Genomic DNA, 12,379 nt, shown 5'->3' with positions numbered 1-12,379 from the left:
CTAGTTTTCTTAGGACTATACATTAAAAAATGTTCCATGTTTATTTCCTTAAGATTTTTTTCTCCTTATGTGTGCTCTAAATTAAATCATAATGTTTAGTAAAGATTACTTATATTCTCAATGTAGATTTTAATAACCTCCTAAGTTTGCTTTGAGTGAGTTTTTCCAGTATACCAAAAGAAATTGATGAAAAATGTGTGTAAAAATTAGAATTTATAGAGTAAGAGAAAGCAAGTTTTAAAATATTTCTAGGAAAGAATTAGATAAGCATGACATATTTGTAATTAAACACAGTTCATATTTGGATCATAAATTCTAGCACTTTTAATAGATTCCTTAGCTTAAATAGAAATGTATTTTTTTATTTAATTGAGCAAATGTTCAAATTTCTAATTCTTGAAGGAATTTGGTACAGTTTGTTAGCCTACATTATAAACTTAATTAGTCCCCCAATAGATAAAAATTATGACTATTACTTGTTTTCCAATTTTCAATTTTCTATGTAAAATTTACTAATTATTTAAAGTAGCTGTTTATCAATTTTTAAAGTTTTAATTCAGATACAAATCCCTGAACTCTTTAAACAGACCCTTTTTCCACTTTCATTGTCATAATTCCTTCCCCAATAAAGTCACCAAAAGCCTTAAATTTAGGTATTCATGGCTGGATTTGGCATTGATAATTCATAACTATAGTTATTTGTGACTGTGATCAAAGTTTGTTAGTTTGACATATTTATTGAGTAGCAGCTACTATTTGGGGGCACTGTTCTAGATATGAGAACACAGAGTAAGAACAGTAAATAGCCACTGAGATTAGTATGTAATTACAATTACATAGAATTTAATTCCATCTACATTAATTATTTCTCTATTAGACAAGGTTAAAATTCTAATACAGGGACACAAAGCCACAGAATCTTTTCAACTATTAGCATGGCTTCTATCTTAAATAACTCTCTCCCCGATTGCTGTATTTAATTTCAGGTCATCATCATCTCTAACCTGGATTTCTGCAAACAGGATTTACATTCTGAAACTGCTATAAATAAGGCATGCTTTAAAATGCAGATTTTATTGAGGTTGGAGATTCAGGAAGAACTCTCTAGCATTTGAGAACTGAAGAATAAATAGTAATTATCCAGGCAAAATGCAGGATAAAAAAACTTGTAGACCACTACCCTTAATCTGAATGGTATGTAGTAAGGGACTGAGAAGAATGTGGTATTGATAAAATAGATGAATAATAAACCATGATTTGTTAAAAATTTTTCTATATTATCTTAGTGATAACTTTTCTTGTAATTAATTCTTTCTATAAATAATGGTGGAGGTAACACACTACTATTTTGATTAAGTAGATAACAGAATTTTTATTTAAATAATTTCAAAAGATGAATGATAATCTTTACAAAAATTCAGTTTTAATTTGAAATCAGAATCCCTCTGTCACTGAATGGAAAAGAATTCCCTGTAATTTAGTAAGAATTTTTTTTTATCTCACATACTTTTCCACATTCTTTTTACTCTCTATTGTGGTTATCAGTGTGTCAGGGTGGCAGTTCCTCAATCTCTAAAAATTAATTCATTTATCAAATTCAATATCTGGCATTTTTCATACTGGAAAGTTGATGGAACTATGCCATCTTTCAGGGGGGGATATATTGTATGTCTTTAATGGTTAATAAAATTAAATAAAATTTAATTTAATTAATAAAATTAAATTTCACAACTTTATATTTATATTTTATAAATATAAAGCATAATTTCTTTTTCAAACATTTTCAGCTCTCAGAAAGAAGGCTTATTATATATTTGAATTCTAAAACTTTATTAACCAGTCAGCTTCTATTTATATCCCGGCACTCTGTTGTAATGAGAAGAAGATAGTATTTCATGCTCACAATGTGACTAATTGTTGTTCTTTAAATAATAATGAAATATATTTTCATGTATTTAAACTTGAATTTGTGCATACATTTTCTTCCATTTTGCTGAATGAAGGAGGGTGGAAAAAACATATAGGGGCTGGGATTGTGGCTCAGTGGTAGAGCACTTGCCTAGCATGTGTAAGGCATTGGGTTTGATTCTCAGCACTGCATATAAAATAAAATAAATAAAATAAAGGTCCATCAACAACTAAAAAAAAAAGGTAAAAAACCCATAAGAAGCACATGCGAGATTTAATCAGAGCCCTATTAAATGTTCAATTGACTGATGGGAACTCAAGAGAATCCAAGAATTTAAAAACCGGTAGGACTCTTAAGGATTCAGAGGGGAATATATTTATAATTTCATATGTTAGGAAAATTAAACCCTGAAAAATAAGTAACCTATCCAAAATCACACAGCTGATTGCAGATAATTATCTTCTCTTTGCATTTGATTTCAGTGTTTTGCATAGTAGAAAAAAACTTCTAATTGGAAGGCACATTTATTGAGCTAATACTTATGAGAATTTCTTTTCTTTTCTTTTTGTGCTGGGGATTGAACCCAGGGGTACTTAACCACTGAGCCACATCCCTAACCCTTTTCATATTTTCTTTAGAGACAGGGTCTCGCTAAGTTGCCTAAAGCCTCGATATGTTGTTGAGCCTGGCTTTGAACTCGCAATCTCCTGCCTCGGCCTCCCCAGCTCCTGGGATTACAGGTGTACACCACTGCTCCCAGCTGCTTATTAGAATTTCTAAAAATGTGTTATTAGATCTTCATAAAAATACATGTTGAGTAAGAAATACTTAAAGAGTTAACATTCTTGTAGCCACTGTTCAGGTCAAGAAATAGAACATTGCTGAAATGTTATACATTCCTAAAAGGCTCCTTTTGCCACCATAAGTTATATCTATCCATCTCACTACTAGTTCTCTTATTCCCATATCCTGACCTTTATTGTAATCTTTTTAAAAAAAAAATAAATTAGTGTTTTCTATTTTGTTAAGAAATTCATTCTTATCTCAAATTAATAACCTCATAACCTTTTTATGTTATATTTTAAAAGTTTCAGTTTTATATTTGTCTTTAATCTACTCACAACTGAGTTGTTTGTTTGGTATGAGCCAAGTCCAGTTTCACCCTCCCCTTTGTATGGCTGCCCAGTTGTTTCAGCACTTACTGAAAAGGTCACTGAAAAGTGTTATCTCCATCATTCATCATTTGTGCATATATGTGAAAATTTACTTCTGTGCTTTAAATGCTATTCTAACTGTACAAGTTCCATGGTATCTTAATTAGTTACTTTATAATAAGTCTAACTGGTAGGAAAAATCCTACTGTTTTTCTTCAAGGTTATCTTGATATTTTTGTACTTTTCATTAACATAATTTCAGAATCAGCTTTATAAAATTCTGCAAAAATATTTTTTGAGATTCTTATTGAGCTTCCATTAACTAGTAGAGCAAATTTCAAGACTTCTGTATAATATTGTATTTATTCCATGAATATTGTATATGTTTCCTTTTATTTATGTTTTCTATAAAAATGTTTAGTAAATAACAAACCATTGGTGTGAGTGTAGACTGGTGCAGCCATCATGGTAAGCAGTATTGAAGTTTCTCAAGAAATTAAAAATAAAATTACAAATGTCCCAGCAATCCCATTTATGGGTCATTTCCCATGTCCAAAGGAAATGAATCACCACATCATCAAGATATCTGTAGTCCCATGTTTGTTACATCATGCAAAATAATCAAGATATGGAAACAACCCAAGTGTCTGTCAGCAGACAAAGGCATAAAGAAACAGTGGTATGCACATACAATGGAATATTATTCAGCTGAGAAAAGGACACAATTTTGCCATTTGCCATAACATGAATTAGTCTGGAGGATATTATGCAAAGTAAAAGAAGACAGACACAGAAAGAAAAGTATTATGTGATCTCACAGATCTGTGGAATCTTTAAAATATTAAGTATATAGGTAGAGAATTAAATGGTTTTATTCAGGTTGGGATGGGGGAGTAGGAATTGGGGAGATGTAGGTAAGAGTAAACCAAGTGGCAGATACGTAATTCTAGAAATTCCAGAAATCTAAGATACAATATGAAGACCACAAATTGTACTGTATGTGGAATTCATGTTGAGTAGATTTTATCTGCTTTTGCCACAAAAACAAAACCAAAACAAAAAAAGAGTAGCTGAAATGATGAATATGTTCATTTGTTTCACTATAATAGCCCTTTTTACTATCTCTCTGAGTCTCATAATAGCATATTGAATACTTTAAGTGTATACAGTAAAATTTATTAGAAAAATATAGACCGTAATTATTGAGAAAGACATGAAGGCTTTTGCAATTTTACATACTTGGTTCAGTTGTAAATGAAGTCAAACTATTTGTTATCAATAAGCACAGTCTTAAAAGTTTTGATGCTTTTCATTTTATAATTTTCTTTTTTTAAAGATTATAAACCACAGTGTCTTCTCTATGTGTTCTGTGCTGTGTGTTGTTCAAAGAAACATGGCAACCTATTGCTAATCAACACTTTCTTATGTCTCTCTGCTACTTTTATTATCATAAAATCAAGCATGTTTAAATGTGTAGAGGTAGAGGAATACAAGATAATGCATTGAAAACGATGGATAGATAAGACAAACTTTTAATCAGTCATCTAAGAAATAAATTTCACGTAAAAAGTGATTTTCAAAAATGATTGTTAATTCTTAGTCTGCCTTTTATGTTTATATAGTGTTGTTTGGGGATGTTTTAAAGAAATAATTGAAAGATATACAGTCTGTTTATTTTGGTAATCATTGCAAATTGTTTTAAAGAATTTTTTAAAAATATTTTTTAGTTGTAGATGGACATAATACCTTTATTTTATTTATTTATTTTTATGTGGTTCTGAGGATCGAACCCAGTGCCTCACATGTGCCCGGAAATCACTCCACCACTGAGCCACAACCTCAGCCCAATTATTGCAAATTTTAGTGGTGCTCATACCTTGTACTTAAAGGGTAAAAGAATAAAAATCTAGGGGCTGGGGTTGTGGCTCAGTGGTAGAGCGCTTGCCTCAAATGTATGAGTACCACATACAAATAAAAAATAAAGGTCCATCAACAAAGAAAATGAAAAAAATTAATAAAATTTTAAAAAATAATAAAAATCTAAATTTTTCTTTGTCTCTAAATATATCTTTAATGCAAATATTTATGCCATATATATGTGTGTATGTGTAAATTAATTTAAGTACACAGAACCTTGAACACGCTAATCAAGCACTCTACCATTGAACTATATCCCTAGCCCAAACTTTTACTCTAGTGATGTTAATCTGGCAGAATAATCCTTTCCCCTCTTTCAGTAAAACCTCTCTCTTCTGTTTCTTTTGCCTGTTTCTTACATTGCCATTTCTCTATGTATTTATAGCTTTCCTTTTTCCATCTTTATTTAAAAGTTAATGTTCTTTAGGGTGTCCTGAGTCCTGTGTCACCTTTGGCTGCACCCTTGACTAGACCATCTCCCCAGGCATTCTATAGTAGAGCTGAATTACTTTACATTTATTCATTGGATTGCAAAGGTAGCACTGGGAATCACCATCACCATCCTCCTCCTTAACATCATCAGCAGCAGTACCTTCCTCATCAACCACCTGGCCAGTATTGAATGCTTGTGCCAGACATTGCTGAACATTTCATGTGTGATAGCTTTTTAAGATGTAATCACCCTTTAAGGTTGTTAATGTTTTAAGGTTGTTAATTTAACAAAGTCTTATTTTTGTATTTGTTAATAACTGTTAATCCACAATTATTTTGTCAGTTTAAACTTAGTGTGTCTAACTTCAGAGCTCATGCTCTTAGTTGCTGTGCTTTTCTGCCTCCAAATTCATGCATGTAAATTTTGTTCAAAGTTATAGAAGAGACAGATGCTTTCAGCCAAATGAAATTGCATACAATTTAACTCAGAGTAAATTTTAAATAAAAGTTGTATTTGGCACATGAACTTCTGATGTAATTGTTTAATGTTGTATTTCACACTTAGGCTAATTTACAATTCATTTTTTCAGAAGCTGTTAATGATGCCATGACAGTTTTTGAAACTGATAGAGCTGCTAATTGTTAAATGAAGTTTCTCTTTGGGTGAAAATATTTGACTTGTAAGACATTTTAAATTGGCTATTACATTGGCATGCTGGTAGATCAAGAAGAAGATTTGAATCTAAATAAAATATAATTTTAGGTTATTATGGGAAATTCATTAATATATATATATATATTTTTTGCAGTGCTGGAGATCAAGCCTAGGGCCTTGTACATGCTAGGCAAGTGCTTTACACATTGAGCTGCATTTCCACCCCTATATTTCAATATTATGAAAAAAATAAACAAGTACCCCAACTTGTTTTTTGGGGGTACTGGGGTTTGAAGTTGGTGGTGCTTTAGTGTTGAGCCACATCCCCAGCCCTCTTTTTAAATTTTTTTATTTTAAGACCAGGTCTCACTATTTGCTGAGGGCCTTGCTAAATTGCTAAGGCTAGTCTCAAACTTGTGATCCTTCTGCCTCAACCTCCTGAGTTGCTGGGATTATTGGCAAGCACCACTGTGCCCGGCTAAAACTTTTAATTCTGTGAATACAATTTTTTTTTAAAGAAAAATCATACCTAGCAGAAGAAGCTGGATTATTTATTTTTTTTCCTATTTATTTATTTATACTGGGATTGAACTCAGGGGTACTCAACCACTGAGCCATTCCCAGCCCTATTTTGTATTTTATTTAGAGACTGGTTCTTATTGAGTTGCTTAGTGCCTTACTTTTGCTAAGACTGGCTTTGAACTTGCATCCTCCTTCCTCAGCTTCCTGAGCTGTGGGATTGATTATAGGCATGTGCCACCATGCCTAGCTTATTTATTTATTTTTTATTTGGTGGTAAAGATTGAACCTAGTGCCTCACACATGCTAGGTAAGCGCTGTACCACTGAGCCAAAACCCGAGCCCCTCTGGATTATTTAATTTCTAACGATTATATTCAGTCCTGTGATCTTACGAATCTATGTGGATGTTTTTCCTTTGAATATATTCTCATACTGATAGTTCCTAGGGTCTTCAGATACGAGGTATATTGGAGTTTAGTGGAAGACTGTGAAGATAAAATATTATTCTTAAGAGGAAAATCCAGTAATCACGATGTTTGGCTGTCACTCAGTAAACACAGTCTTATTTTTGTATTAGTATTTAGATTGCTGAAACTGAAGAATTTTAAGTGCTTAATGTTTAGACTCTTTAACTATATATTTGTGTTTTTAACATCAAAAGTAACATATAGTGTTCTTACTGATGTGTTAGCATGAAAAATTCTGTAGAAAAGGGCTAAATTTTAAATCAAACATATTCTACAAATACACATATACACATAAAATTTTGGACACAGGCTTTCTTATATAAACTGTTGTGAATTGTAGATTTTCAAACAAGCCTAGAAAAGTAAATAATTTAAGTGATAATGTGTTTGAGGAGTAGCACTGATATTTTCATTTTATCTACAACTTATGTCCCTTTGAACTTTATTTTTATCATATTTTCTGAGTTTCCATGTTAATTCCTAGAATTTCTACTTTTTGTAAAAACTTTGCAGGCTTTATAATAGGTCAGAGCTGGAGTAAGGCAGAGACAGGCTTTGTGGTATGTCAGAACTGGAGCAAGGCAGAGACACTGATATTTGCAAGTAACTTTTATAGTTGTGTAAAAGACCCTTCCCTCCTTATCATTTTAAAAAAATGATTAAGTTCAGAAGATTCTACAGGGTATTCTTCAGGGTACCCAGCCTTGTTTTCCAATAGAAAAACTTTGTTTTTATTTGTTTACTATACTGGGATTTGCCTACAAATTTATCCACTTAAGATATTAACCTGGTGGTTTTACTCAGGCTCTTGAATAAGCCTCTGTTTCTGCTCTGACATGACAAATTTTGGAACCTTGAGCATGTTACTTCATGTCTCTCTGCTTTGGTTTCCTTTTCTATAAAGTGAAGATAATGAAGGTACCTACTTCATAGGGTCTTTATGAGAATTAAATGAAGCAATTTATTATTTATTATTTATAACTGCATGAAACCTTATACATAAATGACTAAATCTGTTTTAGATCTGGCATCTGTCTGATGCCAAAGCTGGACTTTTACCACTATTAGGTCATATAGTTGAACTAAATCAAGGGAGTGAAAAGAGTGAAATGAATTGAGGGCTTGGGGCTAGAAGAAAAAGTTAAGTGCTTCTCTTTCAAGGGGCAGCTCATGAACTCAGATAATGAATCTAGCCTGGGAAAGATCATAGAAATAAGTCTGCTACAGAAAGGAGGTTTTTATATGTGTCTCTCAATGGTAAGACTTCAGGATGTTACTAAAAAGAAGTTTGTTTAAGCCTATTCTAGTCTAGAATTGTTTCAGACGGCGTGGAAAATAGGTTGATTTTCCTAGAAACCTGTAAGTAATTTGATCAAGTGATTAGAAAGTCTTAATAATTGAGACACACAATAGTTTTGAATAGTAATGAACTTGACTTAAGATAGCCTGATTATAGAGAAAAAGTGATTACCATCAGATTATTAAAATGCAGTATTATCAGGAGTTGAATTAAAATTCTAATTTAAATTTTAAGGTGTTTGTTAGTTTTGCCCAACAAAAGAATTAATTATTGTTTATAGCAATAAGTTATTTTTAAAAATCTTTAATAATATGCAAACATATTCCACAACCTGTTATTTCCTTGAATATTTGTTTTAGTCCTAAAGGTCACTACTAAACCACTGAGTATGTATGTTATTTAAACTTTTAATGGCAAAAATCACTTGTAACAAAAAGAGCTAAATGTATAAATAGGAAGGAGAAATTTGTAAAACCATTTTTAAAAAGGCACCTGAACAGCGATCATAGTCATCCATACTGTTATCTGGTATTTTTTTTGAACCTGGAGGTGCTGAACCAGTGAGCTACCTCCTCAGCCCTTTTTATTTTATATTTTAAAACAGGCTAGGGCCTTCCTAATTGCTGCAGCTAGCTTTGAACTTGCAATCCTCCTGCCTTAGTCTCCCAAAAATTTATCTAATGTAATGGAAGAGAAAAAAGGAAGGTATTATAACAACAAAAGAATTTCTAGAAATTGAACTTTTAGCTGATTCAGAGAATCAATGGAAAAGGTCTGAAGCTTAAGTTTCTAAAATGAAAACTTTATTATAAGCTCACAAACTATACCAATAGAATTTGAACCAACCAGTGATTTTCCTGTTTCTCATTAAGAGTATTCAGCTTATATCATAGAGAACCAGGTTTCAAAAATAGAAAATTAGGGGCTGGGGATGTGGCTCAAGCGGTAGCATGCTCGCCTGGCATGCGTGTGGCCGGGTTCGATCCTCAGCAGCACATAAAAACAAAGATGTTGTGTCCGCCGAAAACCAACAAATAAATAAATAAATAAATATTTTTAAAAAGAGAAAATTACTGAGGCATTCTTTGAGTCAGCATGACTTCAAAACTTGCAAATATATCTACCTCTGTCTGTATTTATAAAATCTTAGGATTCATACCTACGAGATAAATTCAGCTGTCAGAATTGACACCATCACATCTAGCTATCTGATTTTATAGGTGAGGAGGAGGTAAGGGAAACTAAGAAACTAATGACATGGGTGAGATTGATTTGTTATTGTCAGGTTCGATAAAATTATCATGATTTTTCAACCAGCCCACTTTCCATGTATCCTGCTTTTGTCTATGCTAATTCTCCTCACCCCTGTTTCTTTTAAAGTAGTGCTTGAGATAGAATGCAGGGTGTGCACTCTGTCACTGAGCTACTGGGATTTGCCTAAAAGTTTATCCACTTCTTTCTCCTCTTGTTCATTTGCTAATTGAATAGAGTATGTGATGAAGATGGAATAGCACAAAAGCATGAAAGGAGAAGCTATGAGACCACATTTAGCATGCTATCATCTAATAACATGTATGTCATCACTATGATACAGATTAGCTATCTGGTCTTTTAGTTTTAATTCCTGGAAAGATGATTTGTGAAGGATATTCTGAAGTATTTTTTTTAACTTTTTAAAATATTTGTCTTTTAGTTGTAGTTCGACCCAATACCTTTATTTTATTTTTATGTGGTGCTGAGGATTGAACCCAGGGCCTTGCACCTGCTAGGTGAATGCTATACCGCTGAGCCACAACCCCAGCCCTGAAGTCTTTTAACATATGAAATTTCAAATTCTGAATTTTCTTACAATAGGAAATAAAATTACTCCCTGTAATACCAAATGTCTTTTAAAAAGTAAAATTCATTCCAGTAAGTAAAATTGACTGAATTTTGCCTGTGTCCCAATTATTTTGTGATAATAGGATGTCTATTATAAATTCATCCAAGGAAAACTTGGGGATTAAGTATTGAAAGCAGTAGTTGGCTATTCTCTGTTCATCTTTGATGAATTATTAAAACTGTTAGTAATTACAGTTAATCAACATTGTGAATATTCTTGCAGTTATTTAATCATAGGCTTTCTTTTATCACTGTATATATTTCTTAACCATTTTCATCCTTCCTTTCCCTGAATCTCCTTCACATCTTTCCATTTGGAGAAATATAAATTAATTTTAATATAATCATACTCCAAATATTATTAGTCAGCTTATAAAGTATGTATTCCAAAATCAAATATATACTCATAGTGTCCATTAAGCTGCAGCCATAGTATCCCACTCTTTCCTGTTCCCTTTCTGAAAAATAAAAGCCATAGATAAAAATTGTTTTAAACAAAGAGCCAAACTAGAAGAATTATATTTCTCATTATGAGGGACTGCATAAGACACAGAAGAGGGAAGGAATTGAAGGATTAGATGTCATGGATTTGAAGTGATCTCATACTACTTTGAGAATACTAACAAAACGAGAGAGAACACCTGAAGAAGTAAAAATTGAAATTATCTTCTATCTGCATATCCTAACATGTGATTCTGTTCAGAATGTGGGCTAGGAATGTGACTTTATAAGATTGTTTGAATTTTATTTACTTAAAATAGGAGACAAAAATCCCAAGTGTTAACTATTGGTTTTCTGCTGATGTTTTTCATGTCTGACTCTATCTTCAGGTTTCAGATAAAATAATATATCCATGGAGAAATGTATATATAAAGTATGTATAGCATACTTTTTCTTACCTAAGAGAGGATTACATATATTTGTGTGTATTTGTGTATATCTTTATACACCATCTACACAGGTATACCTATGACACTTTAAATAACACTTTATACTATACTAAGAAATAATGGGGATAAAGCATGATTTTAAAAAATTGTGAAGTAATATCATTTTAAATTCTACAGTCTGTGAGAGTTTAATTTGCTGTATATCTTTATTTATTTTATTTTAACTATTTTTAATGAGTGTGAAATGTTATTCCACTGTGGTTTTAACTTACATTAGATCATTTGAGCTCTTTTTCATATACTCGTGTACCTTTCTTATATCTGTCTTCATGAAGTGTATACTTTTTTCCCCACTGAGAGGGAGTTATTAGTCTGTATTTTGGATATGTAGGACTTTGTATATATTTTAGATGTATCATCTTTGTCAGATAAATGTGTAACCATCATCTTCCTTCTACTATTTAACAGTGAAAAGAAGAAAAGAATATTATATATGAAATAACTGATACATTCAGTTATTTCTTAAACTACTAGCAATTGTAGATGGAAAGTAATTAATATTTAAAGCACAAACGTTATAGTTTTAAATTTAAGACCAAAATTTCATTTTGTTATTTTGTTTTTGGTTTTAGGTGCAGTTAAAAACGAACATTTCCAGTCAGTATGTCATTCGGATGCAGCCAACCAATAGATGCCTTTCTACACTGGAATGTGCTGCTGTTGCTCTTTCCATCTTGGAGAAAAATAATCACATACAGGAGGTATGAGAAAAGTCATAGTTTTTGAAAGTAGGAGTTCAGTTATATTTTATTTTAAAAATTTAGATGTTTAATTTGCTCAATTTGACAAATTGAATGTATCTGTGATAGGAATTTATGTACTTTTATAACCCTCTTTCCCCCTCTGGTGTTTTTCTGTGTTAGTATTCCAGATTGCATTATTTAAATATTCATACTTAACTGTGCAAACAACATTTGTAATATGCTAACTTGCATTTAAGTAGCACAACATTAAATAGCTTTTTAGCTAGATTTTTCTTTAGTATTTTCTATTTCTTTTTTTCTTAGTAGTTTGTATTTTTTTGTGTTCAACTTTTTTCTTTAATTAAAATAACTTTCTGTAGCAACATCATTATTTTTTGCATTGGTGCCTTTACTTGAAGAGATATGCTAACATCCTCTTTATCTTATTATACTTGCTTCAAGTTTAAAAATGATACTTTTTTTTAAAAAAAGAAACACCTACAGAATATG

General features: G+C 31.7%; 1 protein-coding gene across 1 annotated transcript in view; it reads left to right on the top strand.

Annotated features, from left to right (window-relative positions):
• Positions 1–12,379, top strand: part of Dtwd2 (DTW domain containing 2) — a 142,120-nt gene that overhangs the window by 118,712 nt on the left and 11,029 nt on the right. The window contains exon 5 of the mRNA XM_027941116.2: positions 11,759–11,887. Within this exon, the coding sequence (XP_027796917.2) occupies positions 11,759–11,887 (129 nt within the window). The remainder of the gene's footprint in view (positions 1–11,758; positions 11,888–12,379) is intronic.

The sequence above is a fragment of the Marmota flaviventris genome, chromosome 5 (genome assembly GCF_047511675.1).
Source record: "Marmota flaviventris isolate mMarFla1 chromosome 5, mMarFla1.hap1, whole genome shotgun sequence".
In the NCBI taxonomy this organism is placed as follows: Eukaryota; Metazoa; Chordata; class Mammalia; order Rodentia; family Sciuridae; genus Marmota; species Marmota flaviventris.
Note: the sequence above shows the minus strand (reverse complement) of the source record. Positions and strands in the feature narration are given on the sequence as shown.